The sequence below is a fragment of the Falco punctatus genome, assembly GCF_963210335.1.
Source record: "Falco punctatus genome assembly, chromosome: 6".
Classification (NCBI taxonomy): domain Eukaryota; kingdom Metazoa; phylum Chordata; class Aves; order Falconiformes; family Falconidae; genus Falco; species Falco punctatus.
Window position 1 is genome coordinate 35,466,868 of NC_137585.1, and position 22,731 is coordinate 35,489,598.

The window sequence follows — 22,731 nt, forward strand, 5'->3', positions numbered from 1 at the left end:
AACCATGGGGAGATTGCTGCCCTGCCTCCTCCTTCCCTGCCAGGGACTGCAGCACTGCACAGAGGCCATCTGAATTCCCGCTATGGGGATGCTGACCTGTAACATGCGATATAAGTGCTGCACATTATGGTTATATCAAGTTACTGCAAACAGTAATTAAATAGTCCAAGCAAACACCTATCTACAGAGCCAAATCCTGCTACCAGCTGCACAGGTGTAACGCACCTAAGCCATTCAGCACAGGAGGCTGGTTACCCAGCTAGTGTGAAATAATTAAGGAGGGCATATCCAAGCATTAAACACAATTAACCAACTCCCAGAGATCTTCTACCTCCCCGCCTCAACTCTGGTCCCTGCCAGTTCAGTAAAACGCAAGGTTGGAGGCTTTGCTGGAGGGACTCTGCAGGCAAACCTGTGTGAAAAAGCCCATACAGACCAAGAAGAGATGCTTCATTTGGAGGACATTTCATTGCCTGCCCTAACCTGGCAGACAGTGGGAAAGGAACCAGTACAAACCAGAGGGCTGTGGGTACAGCCATGCTGGTGCTGCAGCTCATCTTCCCAAAGCAGAGCTGCCCCGTCCCTGGAAACATTCAAGGTCAGGTTGGACAGGGCTCTGAGCAACCTGGTCTAGTTGAAGAACGTCCCTGCTCATTGCAGGGGGCTTGGACTGGATGACCTTGAAATATCCCTTCCATCCCAAACTATCTGTGATTCAATGGCTGGATGTGATGGGGGAATGTCCCCCACACCTCCAACCTGTCCCTCAGAAGATGCCTCACAAAGGACAAGGAATGGCTGCTTACTTTTTAGTGTGCTGTTCCTAACGGGCAAGCAAGGGTAGGCTTCAAATGTTTCTTTTATCTCCCCCCTACATTTGCCTCTAGCTCCTGCACTGAGCTCTTGAGTTGTGCAGCCGATTTGGAAACTCTGCCAAGAAAACGTATTCAGAGTGAAATGGTGCTAGAGAGCGTCAAGCACGTTCCCCATCCCACTGCTCTGCTCTCTGCCGCCTTGCTGCTAACCTGACTCTCTGCATAGGTGTGACCCAGAGGCGAGCGGGATGTAAGCCACACAGCTGGTCATTCTGCTTTGTCAGCCTCCATGCTGATGGTCAGGTGGAGCAATATTGCTCCACCTGGATCTGGAGCTGAAGCAGCTGCGTTTGCTCCCTACCTGGCTTGTTTGGCCAGATCCAAACCCTCTTCATGCAGAACACTGGAGAATTTCAGACACATATTTAGCAAAACCAATTTTCTGCCCTCTTATCTCCCCTCTTCCATGCATCTCCCCCAGTTCATGGGGATGTACCTTTCAACGTGGGGACTTTTGTATTTCTGGGCCGTTTGGAGATGTCCTGGCGCTGTAAGACCTTACAGAGTGCTCACAGTGTTCCCACCTCACTCTTCAGCCAGCTGCTTCCAACAAAGCTGCTGCCAGGTTTGAGCTGAGTATCGCCATAATCTTGCTAGAGCTGTCCCGTGGTATGCCTGGTGGAAACACAGTGCAGAACATCTCTGTCCAGATGAAGCATTTGAGCTTCAGTTGTGTTCAGGCTGAAGCAGAGTCAAACCGGTTTGGCTTCCTCTGCCAAGCTTAGGGAACCACGTTACAACCCAGGGGCTTGCTTTTAATTTCAGTCCTATGAATATAGATTGTCAGGGACTCTGCAGAAGCCAGTGGGCCGCTGGTATGCAGTTACTCTGCACAAAAGGTGCTGGTAAAGGAGTTTGAGCCACTGCTGAGGCTGGATGGCTTCTCCCCAGGCATCCCTTCGCCACAGCGGGACTGTGGATGCAGGGGAAGGCTGGGTGACTGGCGAGGGAGGCTGCAGCCCCAGGGATGTGAGGTGTGGACCCCACAGTCCCTGCATCCCAGAGTCAGGGGTCGTCCCCATAATCTGGACTCCCCGTGTTTGCAAAGGGCCTTTTTCTGGCTGCCCCCTCCCAGGGACACGGCATCTCTAGAGCGAGGGATGTTAGAGGTGAAAGCCTGGGGCTTCGCTCAGCGCGATTTTGAGGCTCACCATGCACCTCTGCCTGGGAGCAGGCGGCCGGCAGGGGCGAAGGGCGCAGGGAGCACGCTGGCTGCTCCGCTGGATAGCCGGGTCTCTCCCATGGGGGCCAGCCTTGCCCCTCTGGGGGGGCTGCCAGCGGTGAAATACGCTGGGCTGTGTGGCAGAGGGGTGACGGGTGGGTGCGTGGGAGCGGGTGGGGAGCTGGCCCCACGCTTCTGCTAAGCCCTACCAAAACACAGCAGGGCGGCCCCCCGCCTTCTCCCTATGGCGGTGGGGTGCGCTGCCTTTGTACCGGGGTGCCCACACGCCCCCCCCCCCCGCACCCGCCGTGCCCGCACCCTCCCGCGGCCCACACGGTGCCCCGCGGCCCCCGCACCCCTCCCCCCGGGTGCCCCCCTCCCCTCCCCGCGGTGCGGCTGCGGCGGGGGGGGAACGGGCGGGCGCGCGCTCCCGGCGCGGCGCGTCCCCGTGGGCGGGAGCGCGCGGCTCGTCGCCGCCGCCGCCGGGCAGCCAGGGACGGCTCGGCGCGGCTCGGCGCAGCTCGGCACGGCTCGGCGCAGCCCGGCACCGCCCGCCGAGCCCCCCGCCCGCCTCCCGCCCACCCCCGCGCCGCCATGGACGGGGGAGCCTTCGGAGCGGGGAAAGCTGGCGGCGCCTTCGACCCGCAAGCCTTCATCCGGCAGCCGCAAACCCTCCTGCGGCTCCTCTCCTGGGTAAGGCCCCGCCGCCACCGGGGGCTGCCACCGGCACCGGCACTGGCACCGGCAGCGGGGCGGGGAGCGTCCCGCCGGGCTGCGGGGGGCGCGGGCGCGGGGCTCCCTCCGGGGCGGGCAGCCGCCGGCGGCCCCAATCCCGACCTTCTGCATACCTGCGTATGCATATAGATATGTATTTCTCAAACTGTTGTGTTATGTACCATTATATATCATTATATGTTCTTACCTGTTATATATTTATTATTATATATTTTACATATGCTTGTGTGTGCATATGTATCCACATAGATATGCATATGTCCATTGATATGTTTCCACATGTCTAGATCCATACACACACAGATACATATGTATACGCCTCCGTAAGCATTCATGGCTATATCTCCATATATATATATATGCATGTGTATTTGGATATATGGATCTAGTGCTGGGTTTCTCAGTATGTATATATCTCTTTATATATATCTACATATATGTGTGCTCACACAGATGTACAGCCCTATGAGCATACATATCTGTGTGTATGGATATAGGGCCATATGGGGTGAGAGCACTCTGCTGGGGTTTCTTCCCTGGGGAGGGAAGGGGTGCACCAGGTTGGACCATGACCCTATCTCCATCTCGGCTGTTTTGGAGCTGGTGGTGGGGTCTTCTCCCCCCCACATTCCCCTGTGCCGGTGGGTTTATGGTGGGCATGGGGATGCAATGGGTTGTGAGGTGACGGGGGGAGCTGGGGGGTGATGCTGCAGTCCTGGCAGTGGCTCCCCAGCAGGTTGGGGCTCAAGGGGTGCTGGGCTCTGGCCCTGCTGGCACGAGTTTGGGGGGCTACAGGGGCTGGATGTTGCTCTGTGTTGTATCCTCGTCCTCTCACCCTGCCAACCTCCTTTCCCTGTAATGCTTTGCTCTCTGGAATTTGTGGGGAAGGGGGCACAGGGGAAGGAGGGTCTGACGGGGGTGGTGGGGAGAGCACAGGGTGCCAGGGGACAGGTCTGTCCCTCTTCCCATGAAGCCGATCCCATGGCTGCCAGTGGGGCCGGTGCGTATGTGCAAGAAGGTCATTGGGATTAAGGCAGTGAGAGCTGCAGCGCCGAGCTGGCAGGGAGAGATTGAGGTCTCGGCCAGGAGCGGGGAAGGGAAGGCAAGGGAGAGAGAGTGGAGGAGACACATGCGCACCAGAGCTGGAAGGAGAGGCATCAGGCTGGCGTTGGGAGGATGAAATAAAAGCAGTGCCAGGCAGGGGAAACGAGGAGGGAAAGGGAAGGTGGCCCGGCTTGCTGCTGGTGGTGGGGAGGCAGCCCTCGTGCTCCTGGGTGGGTGGGTGGGTGATGTCCCCTCTGGGTGATGTGACTCAGAGGGCAGCCAGAGCGTCCCAAGGCAGCTGAGGACGTGATTAATGTGGGCGGTCTGTCTGTCCGTCCATCTGCCCGAGCTTGTTTACAGTACAGCACATCACGCAGGGAGTGGGCTGGCAGTGCTGGGGCTGCCGCTGGGCACCAGGCAAGGGGGTACGTGTGCCCCCTGCACCCAGGCGGGTGGAACGGAGCCAGCCCGCGAGCCCAGGGATGATGGACGTGATGTGACCTACAAAGGCGCTCTCGTTGCTAATCTCTGTGGCAGAATTTCCTCTTTCTCTCCCTCCCTCTTGGTCTGGTGGTTTTTTTTCCCCACTTCATCAGAGCACTGCGGGATTTTGGCTTCCCAGAGGCACCAGGTGAGGGAGAGAGGACAAGAAATATGTTTGTTTTTAATTAGGTACCTACTCTGCTTCACAGTATTTTAGACATTCTTGGCTTGCTCACCGAGCTCAGCTCTGCACCCTGCAAGGTCTGCCCAGGCAAGGAGTGTTTCCTGGGGACTGGCATCTCCTTGGGACCCCACATTGTTTCCCCCTGCCCACCTGACCTTGGCAGAGGACAGGGAGGGATTTATGCCGGGCACTCCACTTGGCCATGGAAATTCAAGTCCTTTTACAGGAGCTGGAGGTGCTCCAGGTTAGCAGTCCAGCAAGGGAGGCTGGCCTGGCTGTAGTGGTGCAAGGCTATGCATGCCCCTCTTCTCTCCTGAAATACGAGTTTCTTCTCCTGCTTTTCCACTGACTTGATCTTGTCTGTCCTCTCCCTCTGCAAAGCTGGGGGGCCACATATTTAGTTGTGGTTTTGGTATTTTTTTTAACTTGAGACTGAGAGGGGTCCTCATGAGCACTGAAGTCCTATCTCAGGCTGTCACAAGCATCAGTCCCTTTATGGCCCCTTCCACAAATGGGTTGAACTTTGCTGAAAAAAAGACTAGTTCATGGGGTTTTTGCCCTTCTCGCTCCCTCTGGGAGAGGGTTCAGCAGCTCCAATGGTCAGGGCCTTCCACCATAAATCTGTTCGTGGCTGAGTTTTTTATCCATTTGCTTTTGTGCTCTTGTGCCCTTCAGTTTAGACGGTGCTTTTCCCTCCCTAGTGTTTTCCCCTGGGTGTATTTATAGACTGCAATCGCATCCGCATTTAGCCTTTCCATCGCCAGGCTCTACAAGGCAAACTCTTCTGGTGGCGAAGGGCTCTCCATCCCTGTGGTCTCTTGTGAGAGTCCTTCCTTTCACCTGCTCTTGCATGCACTGGAAGCACCTTGCCTCCCAGCTCCTGAGATCTCATTTGCCTTTATCCAGCTCGTGGCGTGGGTGGTCCACTGTCTCCCCAGGGCAAGCCAGAGACTCCTTTTGGTCTGTTTCACATGACGAGCTTTCACTGAGAGCAGAAATTCTCGTGACTGCTTCCCCAGGCAGTGACCTTGTGCTTAGGTCATGCTGCCTTTTAGCAGGCTTTATGATGGCATGGGAGGTGCATATGGCGTTTTACCAACAGGCAGCAAAACTGGCTTCAGCCCATGGAGTTTGTAGTCCAACTGAGATGGATGCAAATCTCCAGGGAAAGCTGCAGGGTCAGGAGCAGATGGGGTGTGAGAATATTTATGTTGCTCCTCGCTGAGGAGGAGATGGGATAGGTTTGACAAGGAGGATGCTAAACTATGGAAAGAGGTTAGCAATTCTGGGACATCTGTCCACTGTGACCGTGTTGTGAGGCAGCTCGGGTTTCTTAGCTGCTTTGGAGGTTGGGCACAGCAGAGTATGTGGCTCCCTACAGAAAGGTTGCCTGGCATGGGTGTTGGAGAGTAGTGGTGGTCCTGCAAAGCGCCCGTGTCAGGTTTGGATGTTCACCCTCAGTGTGAGCCATTTCTCTGCTGCTGCCTGTCCCAGATGTGCTTACCTGGATGAAACAGCACCTTGTGGCGCAGGGAGGCAGCCCTATGGAGCAGTCCCTCCTGAGCATCTCTGCTGAGGCTGCCTTTAAGGGTATCTGCATCTTGCAGTGAGGGGACTTGTGTGATGCAGCTGGACTGAGGCTTGCCAAGGAAAGCAATCCACTGCTAGAAGATCCCACAGGCTTCTCCAGCTCTCTGTAGGGAAGGGCAGAACAACTCCCTCCCTATTCCCGGTGGTGGTGAAAAGAAGTCATGCAACCCACCCTTTTGTGGTGGGTGGCTGGAGTTTACTCCCAGTCCTGGTCTTTAAAGGCATTGCTCTACACCATGACATTTCACTTGCTGCTGGCTGCAACACAGGCATGCTCTGAGCTGAGCTGCATGGCACAGCTGGTGCCCCACAATAGATGAGACGTGGGTGCATGGGTGGGTTTTTTACCACCCTGACATATAGACCTGCATTCAGCCTGCTTAGGTGATCTGACGGCTGGAGCTAATGGAGCCTCAGCTGGAACTAGTGGAGATGGGTGACCCACACCAAGCTGGAGCTACACAGCTCCAGGATCATTCTTGAAATAAAGCAGGCAAGCGTGGGCACATCCCTGCCTAATCCTGTTGCGTCCTGACCGCAGTGCTCTCCGCAGCCGGCACGGGGGAGCTGGGAGGCTCCTTTGCAACCTGCGGGCGTTGGATGTAGCACCGGCTCCATAAATAAATAAAATGCTAATTGAAACAGGTTGTTCCAGGCGCTCCTGACTGCTTGGAAACCTGCTCACTGGAGAAACTGAAGCACTGCTCAATGTAAAAGCCTAACAAGGCAAAAGTAACTTGCCTTTTGGAAGCAGGCCCAGCTAGGTGGCTTGAGCGAGTGTATTTCCACATGCAGCTGCACAGGCAAAGCAGCCATTAAAACTTGCCACACAGATGTGTCCCCCTCCAACACCAAGGGCACTGCCTCTCCAGAGGGAGGTTTGGTGAGGTTTGGTGGAGAGGTGCTGCCTGCCTTCCATCTCTTCCATCACCTGTTGCCATTGCCACTGTGTCCCCTGGCTGGTGTGGTCGCAAAGACCTTTCGAGCCGGGACGGGAAGCACTGTCCCCTGTCTCTGCAGGCATGTCCCATCCCAGGCAGCTCCAGCAGAGAAGACAAGGCAGGTGAAGGACGGGAACCACATCCCCAGCCTCGCCATGATGGGCTGGCACCTGCAAGCTGGCAGATGGGGACAAGCCCTAGCGTGGCAGGCAGTACTGTCTCCTGCCTTGCTGGCGGGTCCCTGGCCTGCTGTAATGACGCCCAGCCTGTAACACCCCTTGCCTCTTCTCCCCGTGCTGTCCTTTGCTCTAGGGAAAGGATACCAAGCATGGGCTTGTGGTAGTAGTTAAACTGAGCCTTAGAGCTCAGGTGGCCTCAGGAGCCTGAAGCCAGCTGCAAACTCCAGCTTCTTTCTGTCCCAAGTAAATTTAGCTGAGATGTTCCCTGTGTTCCTGGAATGTAGCTCATGTTCTCTGCCTCTGCTCCTCCATGTGATTTTTGCCCCAGCCACCATGCTCGCTGGCTGGGCGCTTGTGAGATGCCTTGGTGCATGGTGAAAGGAACAGGGCAGTTCAAGGCACGTGCTTTCAGTCAAGCCCTCGGTACAGTTCTTCATAGGATCCCATTCTCTGGGTCACCTTCAGAAAGGTTTTTTGGGGGATCGCTGTCACTGGGATTGGGTGAGAGGCCGTGTCAGAAGATGGACAGTAGATGTACACAGCTGCGTGGTGATTTGGGCTAGGATACAGCAGGTTGTGTTGTTTCCAGCATAGCATTTCCAGGAAAGATCTTGGAGCAGAAACAAATACGTTTGATGGCATTTGCAGAGAAAAATCTGAGAAGTAGCACATGGGGACCAAATACAGTCAGAAATATGAGCAAAAAATAAGATAGCCGTATGTAATCTGCTGTTTTAAAACATGAGAGGCACACAGGTGGGGAACAGAGAAACTGCATGGTGATGAGACATCACTAAGGCAAACATTTGTGGCAAGACAAGGCAGCAGAGAGAACTTGTGTGGCTGTGAGAGGAGCAGGTGGCAGCGGATGCGGTTTCCACCTAGGCTGGCACAGCCAAGCCAAGGAGGGAGAGTTGTGTTGCTGGGAAGAAAATTGAATGCTTCATCATGCAAAAAGATGCGACCTTTGGGTGGTCACTTCGCTGAGCAGCGACCTAGCAATGGAGGGACCATCTGGAAAGCACAGAAGGACCTGGATACCACCATGGGGGTGTGGCTTTTCAGGGTTGTCACTACTAACAGTGGGACAGAAGATGATGTTTGACCACGGGAAGAGCATGAGACTTGTGGGACTGGATGCAGCTTCCTGAAGCTGCTGTCTGGGACACAGCCTGCTGTTACAGCAGAGGGAATCTGCCCCTGGCAAAGCTTCTTCCTCCCTCCCTGGGGTGGCTGGCACGGCTGCTCAGCCCAGGCCTGGCTGTTGCTGGAGGCTTCCCAGCTTCAGACTCCCCATCGTCTCCCAGGGCTTGTGCTGCTGTTGGGGGGAAGATTGATTCAGGTATGGGTCTGGCAGGCAGCGGAAGGGTTAATGGCTAGCATGTTGGCTGCCAAGCCATGTGTGAAAAAGGCTGGCTGGCCAGGAAAGCCTGTCCAGGATCCCGTGGCAGGAATTAGGGATGTGGAGCCTTTCTCCCCTCCATCACCTGCTCCAGCTCAGCCCCAGCTGGGGAGCTGGTGCCACGTGGCTGCTGGCTGGTGGGGGTGAGCTGGAAGGGAGGTGCTGGTGTATCTCTGCTCTTCCCCCATCCACTGCTCAGGGGAATCAGGTACAAATGGGTACAGGGAGTCCGGCCCCTCCAGCACCCGCACAGGGCTCAGGCACACCACCCAGACTGTGGGCAGGAGTCATTTGCTGCCTGCGTGGTGCCGGCTGGGGGAAATAAATAGAGGCCACCTGTTTCCAAGCTGCCAGTCCCATGCTTATCAAAAGCTGCATATGTTTTCTTCAGAATAAACTAAATACAAGTAGATCTAATGATGATAATAACAATAGCCATAATCCAGTCTGTGCAGGGCTCTCCAAAGCTTTGCAGAGACTCCATTTGCGAGTAGTGGAATGAAAATGAAAGCCAGATCATCTCTTCCAGTTTATCATTTGCACTCTCCCCTGTTCTCGCTTTCTGTTTAAACAGATTTATCCTTGGTCATTACCAGATCAGACACAGAAGAGGTTATTGCTTCATGCTGCTCAAGGTAGATTTGATTTGAAGTCCCACGAGGAATATTATGTCACTAAACTATTTCCTCTCTATAATAGAATAAAGAGAGGGTGTGGGAGAGGCAACACACTGTGACAGAGCCTGTGACCAGAGGGCACCGCAGCGAGCCCAAGCAGGCAGCTTGGCAGAAACCCCCTTCAGCCTCATCCCCACCATCACGGGAGTCTCAGGGATGAAGTCAGGAGGCAGCATGACAAACTCCTGGAATGAGGTGCAGGAAAATCTTAGCGCACTGCCAGAGGCTGGCTGTGCTATGCAGCCATCACATGATGCTCAGGAGCGTCTGATGCGCAGCTGGGGATGGGCAGCATGGTGGAAAGCCTCACATGATGCTCAGGAGGTTTTGGCTGGCTCTCTGCAGGGCTGAGCCTCCAGTGGGGAGGTGAGGAGGGGCCAGAGAGCCTCTCTTCTGAGGGCTCATCTCTCGCCTTTGCCTCTGGCAAAATCAGCTCACCTAATCTAGCAAGAGGGGGAAAAAAGAGATCTTTTATGGTGGGATGCAGAATTTTGCCTGTTCTGCACTTTTCTCTCTGTAGCAAGCCCTTACATGCTAGTAATGGCCAGTATGAGCCCCTTGAGAGGCTGAGAGAGGAAAATTCCCTCCCTGTCTCCTCCTCGCAGTGCTTAGTGATCATTTTGCTGTGTCCTTTGGCAAGTTGCTCTGTCTCTTTCAGCTTTGTGAAGTGCCTGACTCTGGGCTTTGCTTGGTGTCTCAGAGCTCTTTGATGAAAACAGAAGTCTGGGAAAATCATTGCAACAACCTGTGTGGATGTGATGTTTGAGGAATGGTGAAGTCGACAAAAGCTGGGTCCTGGCAGCAACACTGACTTGGCCAAATCTTCACCAAGTGCTCTTTTCTGTTCCTTTTTTGAACCTAGCCGAATATATTACTGTAAGAGACTGCGTCAGTGAGAACCACCATCCCTGTTGTTGGGCAAATAAAGTTTCTTGGCTCCATTTTGAGCCTTAATTCTGTTCCTGAGAATACAAGCAGAACCTCACTCCAGTCTTGGACGAGCATGCAACAATTACTGCAGGTGGGCTGCACACCTGCCCAATTAGTGTTGCTCTTGGAGGCTTAAGGAAACCCTCTCAACCTAAAAATCAAGTTACTTTAAGTCCTGTTAACTGACTTAAGCAGCCTTGCTGAAGAAATGAGACTGCTCAGGTGCCCAAAGCTGGGGATGGATGCATGGTTTTTGTTGCTTAGCATAGGAAAGCAGCTAATGATCTCCTTCTGTGTAGCAGAAGGATGGGCTGTGTTTGGGAGCATCGGAATGCAGTGCTTTGCAGCTGCCTTCTGTCAGCCTTTGGACAAGGCACTCACTGTGTCTTGGTGCTTAGTTGGGGGAAGGCTCCTGCCATCTTCTCCTCAGCTCTCTGCAGCTGGATGCGTATTTTGGACCATTTTATTAGTGGTTGTAGGCAAGACTTTGTGCAGCGAGGATTCACTATGCCAAACAGGTGTAGAAGGAACAGGGAGTGGTAATGCAGAGGAGCAAGAGGATTGTACTGGTGCTGCTGGTAGCTGGCATTTCTTCAGAAGTGATGCAGATGTGATGGGAACAGGAACATAAATGTGTCATCCTTGCAAACCTGGTGCTTTGTTTATAATCCAGGCAGACATTCATACTGCACTGGCTGCCTGGGTCATCTTTGCATGGATTGTGAAATCAAGGAAATAAACAATACTTGCTCTTTCAAAGGTGGCTTCCTACATCAGTGAGCTTCCACCCACCTGCCCCCGTAACAGCAAGAAGTAGCTACCAAGGATTAAGCATGCAACAGTTTCTCCTGAGGGCTGTGAGATCTGGGCTGTCACAATTATAATTTTCTAGAAAATTGTTTGTCTATGCACCCGTCACAACAGTTTCTTGGTACAGACATCAACAGGGATAAAACAGGCAACATTGTCAGCCAGCAGGAGCAGCAATTGCCTCTTCTTCTGCTGTCCAGCTCTGCTTGTTGGTGTGAATCCTCTGGTTTAAGCTGCCCATTCTTGCCCAGTCGGTGTTGTCCAGTCCAGCTCAAGGCTTCTGTGCTCAGCAGATCCTCACAGCATTTTGCTGTGCCATGAGGGTGGTGGTAGGCTGGCAAAGGGAGCAAGCCCTCTCCACTGCCACTGACTTTTCCCTGTCTGCAGTGCCGGGGAGTCGAGCATGGACCAGAGCTGATACCAGTGGTGAGGAAAACACGGAGAGAAGGAGACATCCCTTAAGCTACTGTGCTTTGGTCCATAGAAAGCTTTCCTAAAGACAAAGAGTACTTGGGGGTGGCTGTTTCAGGACACAGAAGATAAGGACCTGCAGTGACTTGTTCTGCTCACAAGTGAGAATACCCTTAGTGGAATGTCCCCAGAAAACTCCTAAGATCATCTTAAATCAGATGCTTGCCAGTAAATCATACCTTGGGCATCTCCAGGCTGCGAAACATAGAGTAAGTTGTGGCATCTTGGCTGGCCAAAGATAGAGAAAGGAAGTTAGGAATGCCACCTCTGCCTGAAAATTAGGGAGAGAGAGATGTCCCTCTGGTCTCGTGACTCTGAGCTGCATCTTTACGACTTGCCAACATAAAAAGGTACAAACGAGCAAATGTAAAAAGGAATTATTCTGCTGCTTTCACTCACAGATGAGAGCTCTTCCAGGCCAGCAGTAAAAGCAAAGATAAGAGCAGAAGGAAGATGTCTATCAGGATATGAGCGAAGTAAACAGAGGTGTCTCTGGGGAGAGGCCATTACAGAAGTTCATTCATCCCAAATGAGTAAGCAGAGACTTGAAATACAGCTGGTTGCAAAGGTTGACCTGAGGCAGGGAATCGACGTTTTGGCAGTTTTGAGCTCTAAACCAAAACTGAACACCAGACTGTGCCACTTTTGAGGTGGTTTCTCATCTTCCAAAGAGAAGATATGCTTTCCGTCTAATGCTGTAGAATACGGGGTACCCGCTTTGTAATCCAGCGTATGGAGGTTGGTACTTCAGGTAGCAGCATCAGTGTGGGTCACAGCCTCACATTAGGACATTATTTCAGGAGACTCTCAGCTCTCCCTCGGATTAGAAAAACAGTGTTACTGCCAATGGTCCTAGGCAGACCTGTCAGCCCAGCCTGTTGTGAAGGTGTGTGAGCCTGGCTGTAATTGTGTGCAATTTCACTGCTTTCCAAACCATTGAGGCTGAAATTTTGAAGACCAGACCTTTGCTTCAGGCAGAAGAGATTTTTACTTAATTTTCATGGGCAATTTCTGCAAAGTATGATCAATCTTGATTTTCAAGAAGGAGGAGGAGAACAAATCAGTTGTTTTATTTCTAAGCTTAAAAAGCTCTTGTGAACTTTCAGAGAACCCATATAGTCCCCATGCTTAGGATAGGATTCAGCTTTTTTGGTTTGCTGTAGTGTGTCAACAATATGCCCAATCTCAGCGACCCAAGTGTGACCGAATAATGAGCCTTGGGGTGAAAAAGTAGTATCGGTGTCAGTGGATACTTGTTAGAATTTGGCAGCTGAAACATGACCAGCACTGAGTATCTGCCCAAGGGCTGCTGGGACCATAAGTAAGGATTGTCCTCCTGTTCTTGATGCCACAGGTCAAACAGCAGAGGTCTGTGCTGTGGATCTCAGGCATACAACCCCACCGATAATAGATGGTGTACTGGGCTGGCATTAATCAACAGTTAATTTTGTCACAAAGCTGCTTCTTTGCTTTCTGGGTTGTCTGCCATGCCCTCTTCTGCTGCTTGGTTGGATTAGGTGGTACTGGGGTCCTTCTGACCTAGCAAACCCTCAGACCTACCTCCACTCCCTGCAGGAGACTTGGCCACCTCATCTCCTTGTGTGCTGCCTCTTCTTGCGGGTTGGGTGGTGGTTCCAGGGGTGCGAGGGTCCTGTAGCACAGGCAGCTCCCGGGCTAGCAGAGTGCCCTGGTGACATCCCAGTGCAAATCATATGTATGTTCACCCCATGCTTGAAGTCCCATTTCCCATCTACCTGGGGCCCTCGCAGGCAGCCTGCAGATGGGCTTTTCCTACTGAGGGTTTCAAGATGCCCTGCAAAGAAAAATCTGTACATGCTGCCTTAATCTTCCCCTCTTTCTCCTGTGGCTGTGAGGGGAAGCTGTTTATCTGAGAAGCGGGACGGAGCCTGCTGTGTCAAAGAGGGACAGCCTTGTGGCAGGCAACGAAGGCTAAGCCTGTGAATGAAGATTAGACCAGCAGCGGCAGATTATGGCATTTCTACCTGGACTCATCCTTAATTCTGCCTGATTTAAAATAACATGCAGTGGCAGTGATGGGTAGGGAGGATTCATGATGGCCCTGCCAGGTGGACCTGGAAGGGGGACGTTTGGCCCGTGAAATCCACAAGGAAGGTTGGAAGGTGGTGGCGTGCAAGTGAGTGGACAGCAGGATAGGTGGTGTCATGGGCTGGGCTGATGGAAAACTGGTGGGGAAAGGTGTGTGATGTGTGGGGAGATGGGGATAGTGGGACCCAGGAGAATGGTGCTGCAGAGCAAGCAGAGCTGTGGATTGTGGGGAGGTGGATAGGGAAAAAAGCGTAGTAGCTGAATAGATAAAATTAGTGAACAAATGTGTGGTAGGAACAATGAATTCCTAGAAGGAAAAGGAGTGGGTGGAAGAATAAGTGTAGACTAAGAGGTTTTCCACTACTTGGAGCCCTTGTACTCAGGCACCTGCACCAAACCCATATCCCAATTTATACTCCATGTTGCCTCCCTGTGTGCCTGTGGGAAGCTACCCTTACTCTGGACTGTGACTGCTTTACATTGCTTTGGATCAGATGGATAAAAAGGCTCAATCTAAAAGTGTCCTATTTTAAGTTAATCCTCAGAAATAAAATGAGACCATCTCCCCAGTAAATTCCCCATGACTACAGCCCAGGCAGGGCAGCGGGGTGGGAGCTCAGCAGGGCAGAGAGGTGCCTGTCCCCTGCAGAGCTCTCCTCTTTTGTGCTGGTCCAGAGAGATGGGGCTTGCCTTGACGTGTCTCCTGCCTCCCTCCCCACCAGGTGTTCTCCATTGTGGTGTTTGGCTCCATTGTCAATGAAGGGTACGTGAACCGCCTGGACGAAACACAAGAGCACTGCATTTTCAACCGCAATCGCAATGCCTGCAACTATGGCATTACCGTGGGTGTCCTCGCCTTCCTCAGCTGCCTTCTTTACCTGGCTCTGGATGCCTACTTCCCGCAGATCAGCAGCGTCAAGGACCGCAAGAAGGCAGTGCTCTCGGACATTGGAGTCTCGGGTGAGCTTGCTGGCTGGTTGGCCATAGAAGCCCTCTCATCTGCTGGCAAGGGAGAGGGAGGGAGCTTCTGCCCCCTTGCAGGCCGGGTCCCTGCTGAGAGGGAGGTCTTCGGGTTCTGTGCTTTCTCAGGCCTTCTCTCTCCATTTCTTCCCCTTTCTCTTCTTCTCAGCCAATCTGGCTGATGCCTCCCTGCTGTTTTCCATAGGCATAGCTCAGGGAGCCCTTTAGGATCAGCACGTCTTGCCTCCCTGCATGCTTGTGCTTGCTAAGGCCAAGTGTTGATGCCTCTGGTGATGGTACTTCCTTCTCTTCCAGCTCCAGGGGATTGAAGCCCATATATTCTAACATAAAAAACCACTGAGGGTTTCATGAGGCTGAGTAAACCAGTCCTCCTAGGTTACCTGGCATTCCCCATCTGCAGGACCTCATCCAGCCCTGAGGCTTATTCTAACTCACAGTCAGATCTGTCCATCCCCAGTAGTGTGTTGAAGTGACAGAGTGATGGGGTGTGTGTATGTGCATGTGTAACACCAGTCAGCAGCATCATGAGGAGGTGCTTTGCTCTCATGCTGTGATCCCAAGTTGCTCTACTGATTTACTCCGGCATATAGGCAGACGTCTCCTTGCCAGGGTCCCTCCCCAGTTTGTCAAAGGGGCCATGAGTGCAGTGAGAGCAGGACTGGATGCAGCATCTGAGCTTGTTTAGGACTTCTGGCTTGTAAGTTTGTTCACAGTTAGCCTCTTGCTTAGCAGTCCTGTGTACAGCTAACAAGAGAAGGGGAATGGGAAGGACTGAGCCCTGTTTTGCTGCCACTTAGGAATGCCCATTTCCCTCACTGTCGGGTATCTGGCTGCACCTGGCAAAGAGGGTGAGTCCCACTCCTCCCCGCCAGCTGCCAGTCTGGACTCGTGGCTCCCCTCTACCTTCACCCCTTGCCCAGGGGTACAGCATGTTAATGATCCTTCAGCACCTTTCCTCGGTGTGAGTCCCTTAGCCTGCGCTGTCCTGGGCAAAAGCCAGTCTCTGTGCAGCTGCAGGCTGGCTGCTTCTCACCCTTCCGCAGCTCCCTTGGAAGGAATTGCTCTTTGCTTGTCCTTGCGGGACAGGGTTGCGAAGCAGTGACTGTTTCAGAGAGCCCAGGTGATCACTCCTGTACTGGAAGCCCTTCAGGCTCCATCCCAAGGCCAAATGCAAGTCCTGTGATCAATCCAAACACAAGCAAATGAACTCCTCTGAGGTATTTTATGCAGACACCTATTGTCACCTTGACAATTTAGCCATCAGCAAGACTGCCAGCTTGCTTGCGCTTAGGTAGATTGTGTGGGCAGAGTTTGGCCCAGTCTGCAACACATCGGTGGGTCTTGTAGTGTTGAAGTTTCCAGAGAATATGATGTGTTTATGTTCTGTTCACACATACCTTCTTGATGTCTCTCCCCTTCCCCTTTGGCATGCTGGTGGTGGTCCATCCCAGCCTTTTGGGCATTCCTCTGGTTCGTTGGCTTCTGCTTTCTGACCAACCAGTGGCAAGCTTCAAAAGAAGAGGACAACCCACTGAATGAGGGAGGGGATGCAGCCCGAGCAGCCATCACGTTCTCATTCTTCTCCATCTTCACCTGGGTGAGTACAGCAGCCATGATTTTGGATCAAGTGTCCTCTCCGCTATATTAGCTCGTGGGGAATGGAAGGTGACTGGCTAAGAGTGATTCCCTCTGAGATCTCAGTTCACGTGGCTTCTGAGAAGGGAAAACAGGAGGGTAGGTGGTTAGGAGGTAATCTTGGGAAGCAAGGACTCAAAAACTTACATGGAAGAAGGCGCTAGAGCATTAATAAGCACAATGGGCGAGAGTCCCATATCCCAGTAAGGAGCATCCTTGACAAACCTCTGATACAACCTTGGACAAGCCAGCTCCCCAAGCATCATTTTCCCTGTGTGTCAGAAGACTTTACCAGCATTTTCACCTCACAGACAGTAAGCAAAGAAGGGAACTCCAGGCCAAGGGTTGCACCCATCTCCCTCCCTGCTTTGCTCCTGCCATGTAAAATGTCATCAGTGGCCACAAGAAGCTGCAATCAGCATCCCTTTGGGCTCTCCCTCTGCACCCACGACTGCGGCGCCGCCTCACTGGGTTGCCTCTTGGGAAGCTGGTGGTGCTGCCTCTTAAGCCTGCCATTTCTCTAGCAGTTCTTTGTTGCTACTTTCCTGGAAAAACGGTGGTGTGCAATATAAATATCCCCCATGATTTCCTCCCATCTCTGAAAGCACCAAGCCCGAGTGATTTTTGTCTGAAGTGACAGGATGGTGCCAAGCAGGAAAGCATTTAATGTCAGTCTCCTTGAGGCTTTATCATCTCCTCTCCCTACAGGCCTTAACGCTGGGCAGGGGCCAGGTAGGAAGGGTGCTGTAAGGCCACAAAGCTGTGAGAGGGGAAGGGGGGCTGCAGAGTGTTGTGCAGTCAGCACCCTCGGCAGGGTGACACCAAACGGGGCAAGGGACAGCAGTGTCTGTGTGTGCCCCCCGCAGGCTGTGTCCTGCACTTGAGTACTGCCAAAAGCCCCTTGCAAGCTCCAGCAGAAAGTGTGACAAGGAGTAAAGCTTTTGCAAGGGTTTCCTCAGGACCCTTTTTGAGGTGCCACCACCTGCAGTGTGGTCCTCCCTGATGCACAGGTTTGCAAGTGGCTAAGTAGGCATCCTCTTCGCCCCATTCCTTGAGGGTTTTATTTCAATCAAACACTTTGGTTTGCTTTTCGTTACTGATTCTCCTTCCCACACCCCTCTTTCTCCTCACAGGGCTTTCTCACGTTTCTGGCTTTCCGGAGACTCAGAGACATTACTTTTCAGGAAGAATACAACACCCTGTTCCCTAACTCCCCGTCCTTGCTGCCTTAGTGCCCCTCACTGATGGGGGAATTTGGGGGAAGGGGTAGAGGGATGCAGCTGGAGGAGGTTACTGAGCAGAAACAGTTCCAACACCCCAACCATGGGTGCGTGGTCACTGCAGGGCGTGGGGTGGGAAGACGTGGGCCATTGAACTGCAGTGTGGTTGTCCACTGAACAGGGGATCTCCCTCTGGGGAGTTGGAACTGGCAATTTCTTCTCCTCCTCCTCTGCTCCCTTCTTTCTCTCACCCATACCCTAACTAACAATGCGTAACACCACTGCGGCTTTCTTTTGATGACTGCTGAGACCTAATACTTCAGCCAGGAGATGCCCTCTGCCCCCACTACTTTATCTCCTCCATTTCCTCCCAGCCCTCATACCCCAAAAACCTCTCCCCTGTCACCTGCCAGACGGCTTACCTCTTTCAGAGATGCTCTGGGACAATGAGCCGTGCCTGCTGGGGTCCATGATGCTGAACCCTGTGCCTGGGCTCCCTCAGTCCACCAAAGGGCGTCCCACGTGCAGTGCCTGGGGCAGGAGGCAGCAGTATGCTTGCAAACCATCCCCTGGTCTGGGAAGCAGCTGTCTTGCCTCCTGCTGCTCCTTTCCAAGGTCTGGGCTGTACCGTGTGGATGTTGGCTGGTGAAGGAGTTACAGGGGGTGACCACTACCTCGCTACTCTGGGTCAAATCCTGCTCTCCTTCCTGGCTTCTGCAGGCAAAATGGCCACGTACGTCCAGCCCAGCAGATGAATCTTCTGTGGTGTTGCTGAGGCAGATTGCCTTCCCAGGGGCAGGAGGGGCTGAATGGGATAACCACATGCCAACTGAGCCTCTGCGACCTGTGCCATGTCAGTGAAACCCCACCACCAGGCAGGAGGTGCCCAGCATACCCCAGAGACACCGGGGAGCCCCGGCAGGCTGCACGCAGCCAGCTGGGCTCAAGCCAGCCGTGCCCAGCCCTCCTCTGTCCTGGCAGGCTCATGCTTTCTGTGGGGCAGCCTGAACTTCATGCTCTCAGGGGTGTTTCACTGGTGGTCTGCCATGTGGGCCTTGCACACTAATCCGTAACCACTACTAACCCCACTTTTGTTTGTTTCTCTTTCTCGGTACGTTCCCCCTCTCTTTTCTCCCCTCCCCTCTCCGCTTCCCAACTCTTCCCTCCACCTCCTCCCTTAAAGGTGGGCCAGGCGTTCCTGGCTTATCAGCGTTTCCAGCTGGGTGCCGATTCGGCCCTCTTCTCCCAGGACTACATGGACCCAAGCCAGGACTCCGGCATGCCTTATGCTCCCTACACGAATGAGGAGGATGCTACAGATGCGGTGGGGACATACCAGCAGCCCCCTCCAGCAGATGCTTTCGACACCGAGACACAGGGGTACCAAACGCAGAACTACTGAGCCACCGATGCCCCTTTCCCTTCCCCTTTCCCTTCTGCCCCTTTTCCCACTGCCGGCAGAAAGCCGAGGCACAAACCAGACAACGTGCATTAGTGGCACAAGAGGTGGCTCTCAGCTATGCTCCAGCCTTCTGGGTCATCTGTTTTTATTTATCGTTTTTAAAAAAGGAAAAAAGAAAGAAAAAAAGGTTTCCCCATCACCTCTTCCTTCTCCTCCCCCCTAAAACTACCTGCCAGAACCAAATTCTTCCAAAATCTGTCACCTCCTTGTGAAAGGAAGGTCCCCCCTTCCCTCATCTCCCTCCTGCCTGCTGCAGAGGGCACAGTCTGGCCAGTGGGCAGGAGAGGGGCTACAGTGCCAGCAGGGCAGGGGAGAGGGTACTGGAGGCAGAAAGGAAGGAATGAGAGGGACTCGGGACCTTTCTAGAAAAGACAGTGTCACTAAAGGCTGGAGTAGATGCAGGAGCATCTGAATTGGGCTGGAGAGCCTGGTGGCTCAGGGAGGGGGATAGTGTTGGAGTCAGCATGCAGGAGTGCCAGGGTGGAGGGGGGGCAGAGGGAAGCAGGAATGGCATCCCCCATGCAAAGACAGGGGGGATTTTCTCTGCCACACACTGGCGAAGGAGGGATGCTTTATTTTTAGAGGTTTTGGGGAGAAGTGGTATGGGGGGGGGGGGGGGAGGGGAGCATGAAGAGATAAAATGGGAAGGGCAGAAGGAAGATTTGCAAGTACAATCAAAAACTACAGTCATGTCTGTAGGTTACAGCAAGAGACTGGGCAGAGCAGAGGGTCAGTGCCAGGGGAGTCATTCCTTCCCCAGCCCCCTTGGATTGAGGTGGAAGTGATTCCCCTCACCTGTACGTTCTGCTTGCCACTCTTCTGAGACCAGTGTTTGGTGAGGCAGGAGGGGAGCCATGCCCAGTCCCTGGCCCCCAGATGTAGTGCCTGTGGAAGGAAGGGGAAGGATGGAAGAGGTGGGCTTCTAGGGGGCCCTGTGAGCCCTCGTCTCCAGCTGGGCTGGTTCAAGGAGGAGAGGAGAGCTTTGCCATTTCACCCTGGGCAGGAGGAGGAAGGAAAGCCAGATTCACTCCTCAGGTCCTGCTGAACCCTCCTCCATTCTTCTGCTACCACAGTGCAAAGCCTCTTACTGATACCATCTTTGTAGCACACGGGAATGGAGCGGGCTCCCCCTGGAAAGAAATACTGCTGCTGGGATGGCCAGCATGCGACTGGCTCTTGCACAGGGGTGCAGCCAAGCAGGGAAGGGTCCAGCACTGCGCAGCTCTCCTTTGCCTCCCACTCAGATGGGGAGGAGGTCTTGGTGTACAGAGAATTTCTTGGGGCCAGACCGAGCTCTCTGGAAACTGGTGTCCCTGTACTTGCCATAGAGTATACCGTAGTGCATCTTCTGCAGCAGCTCAGATCCTGGCTGTGTTTAAAGCTTCGCCTAGGTGGCAGTACCGACTCTCAGATAGAGCTTGTATGGACATGCCACACATGATTTTCCTTCAAGTAAAGAAAGATACAGCTGTGGAAGCACACTCTTCATTTCAGGACAGTAGTAAGGTCTATGTGTGAAGATGGTCCCTAAAGGGAAATAATTCAGCAATAGCCACCTGGACAATTCTCCCCAGCACAGACATCTCTCAGAGCACAAAGAGCAGGGTATGCCTTGCAGCAGTGAGGAGCTCCATCCCCCAGGCAGCCGCCCCACTCCAGCCAACACTGGCCCCAGTAGCAGAGATCAGGAGCAAATTCAAGCATCCAGCCTGCTCCCCGTAGCACCCGTAGGAGTCAGGAGGATGGGACACAGGTCTGGCCTGTGGTTGCGTGAAGTGGAGGACACTAAGGTTACCAGTCCTTCCTTTCTTCCCAGCACAACTCCTCTCCAGCTGCCCCACAATGATAGGGAAGGGGTAGAAACCACAGAGCTGCAGGCCCCAAGAGAGAGGGGGAAGTTGTTGTCCACTGTACAGAGGCACCATTTCTACCTGCTCCTACCAGACTTGTGCTGCTGGTGGCTGTCCTCATCGCTTGTCCCCATCATGGTTTGCCCCCTGCCTTGCTGGTGGTTAACCACTGGTGAGGATGGGAGAGGGGGACCAGCTAGCCCCATGGATGCACCAGAAGGGACTGGGCACACATCCCTCACTCTGGCTGCAAGCAAAAGCAATACTGTAAATAGGAGAGGTATTTTTTGGAGGGAAGCTCCTCAGCCTTCTTTTTCTGTGGGCTGAGCCTAATATTTAGGCTTGGGAGGGAGTTACTTTATTAAGAGAGGTTCGTTATGACTGTGGCTGTGGGGGGAGCTCCCTCCAGTTTGTCTCCTGCCAGGGGAGAGAAAGGAACGAATGATGAGGTGGAAGAGGAGAAAAACTAGTTGTACTCACCCAGACTCATCTGTGTCATGCTTCGTGCTTTCGTTTGTGGGGTGGGGGGTGGGATGGGTCCAAGAGGAGGAGTAGACTATAAATAACCAACCCTCAGCAGAAAATGTGATGTACTTATTGGGAGGAACTGCCCATCACATGTCTCCTCTCCTTGGTGAGGTGAGGGACTAGGCATGTGAGGAGAAGCATGGACCATATGTGGGGGTTCTACCTGGGTCTATGTTTTGGGGTGTAGCACAGGAGCATCTTATATGCCCCTTCTCCCATCAGAGTTACACAGACAACTAAGCACCGTTTGGGGCTGACTGATGAGCAAGCTTTTCTCTATCCTCTTTGGCTTGCTGCCCTCATGTAACCAGCTGATGGGCTCTGGTGGGCTTGAGGTAGGAATGGCTGTCCCCCTCAGAGCTGGCACTTGAGACATGATCCAGGTGGCTTCATCCTGGGTTACTGCCCATCTCTCTGGCCTTTTCCTCCTTGCTTTGTGTTGTAGGAAAGGTATTGGTGTGGCAGGGGACACTACAACAATAAATACTTGGGCAAACTCTTGCTTTTCCTCGTGGGAGAAGACATATCCTCTGTGGGTTGACACACTTTCAGTCTTTGCAGTGGAGGGTTGGTGGTGACAGACCTGGAGGTGGGACTCTCCTTGTTTGCATGTAGCTCTTTAAAATGCAATCTCCAGTGGCATTTGGCTGGTTTTGCAGCTGATGAAAGATACGGACCCACCCAAAGGGTTGGTTATCTTATCTTAGGTGCTGCTGATAAGTTGCTGTCTATTTCTGGTGATCATAGGCAAGACCTGAGCAGCTGGCTGGAACATGTCCCTTTTAGATCCTAAACATGGGTGAGATCAGCCCCACTCCAGGGATTAGGAGATCAGAGGGAAGGCTGTATAAGCAAAACGATAAAGTGGCTTTCTTCCCTCTCTGCCATTTGTCCAGATTACAGAGGATTACGCATCCCCTGTTGAGAGCAATGGCCCCTTAATGTCTTCTTATCTTACAAAGCCCCCAAGTAAGAGACTGTTTTGTGGAAGCAGGGGCTGTGAAGGGCAAAGGGATGATGAAACTTTGCCCCAATTCTACCTGTGGCTTCAGTCTTCTGACGCGTCCCCATCCCCTGCTCACCCGTGTCCCCACCACACTGTTCAGCACCTCATCACACACCCTTCCCCTCCATGTTATTCCTGGCAGTTCCCTCAGGGGAGGAGGTGTCTTTGTCCCTGCAACTCTTGCAAGCGCTTGGGAGGACCCGGGAAGGCAGCATTGCAGGGTGGTTCCCACGGGACTCTTGGCTCTGATCCCCAGAGCAGGTACAAGGCAAGGAGCCCAGCAAGGCCACCTCATGCAGCAAGTCCAAACCATCCATCCAGACAACTCCCTGCTGCCTACGTGGCATCCGTAACACCACCTGGGCTGCCCTGCCCCTTCCCCTGCCTCATTACTGCCTGTGTACAGTATATATATTATATATATATATTTAAAAAGATGTATAATATAAAGCTATACATATATACGTATATACGATGACTCATGGATGGCCTGCTGCAT

General features: G+C 53.2%; 2 protein-coding genes across 3 annotated transcripts in view; one reads left to right on the forward strand and one right to left on the reverse strand.

Annotated features, from left to right (window-relative positions):
• Positions 1–22,731, reverse strand: part of RPL3 (ribosomal protein L3) — an 86,033-nt gene that overhangs the window by 9,942 nt on the left and 53,360 nt on the right. The window lies entirely within an intron of this gene.
• SYNGR1 (synaptogyrin 1) lies at positions 16–19,447 on the forward strand. Of its 2 annotated transcripts, none has more exons than XM_080393817.1 (4): positions 16–2,730; positions 14,273–14,510; positions 15,983–16,128; positions 17,300–18,711. In XM_080393817.1, exons 1-4 carry the CDS (start codon positions 2,632–2,634, stop codon positions 17,396–17,398), a joined length of 582 nt encoding a protein of 193 aa, XP_080249943.1. In that variant the 5' UTR covers positions 16–2,631; the 3' UTR covers positions 17,399–18,711. The 2 variants fall into 2 exon arrangements, with proteins under 2 accessions (XP_080249943.1, XP_080249942.1); XM_080393816.1 differs by having other exon boundaries at positions 2,516–2,730; positions 18,570–19,447.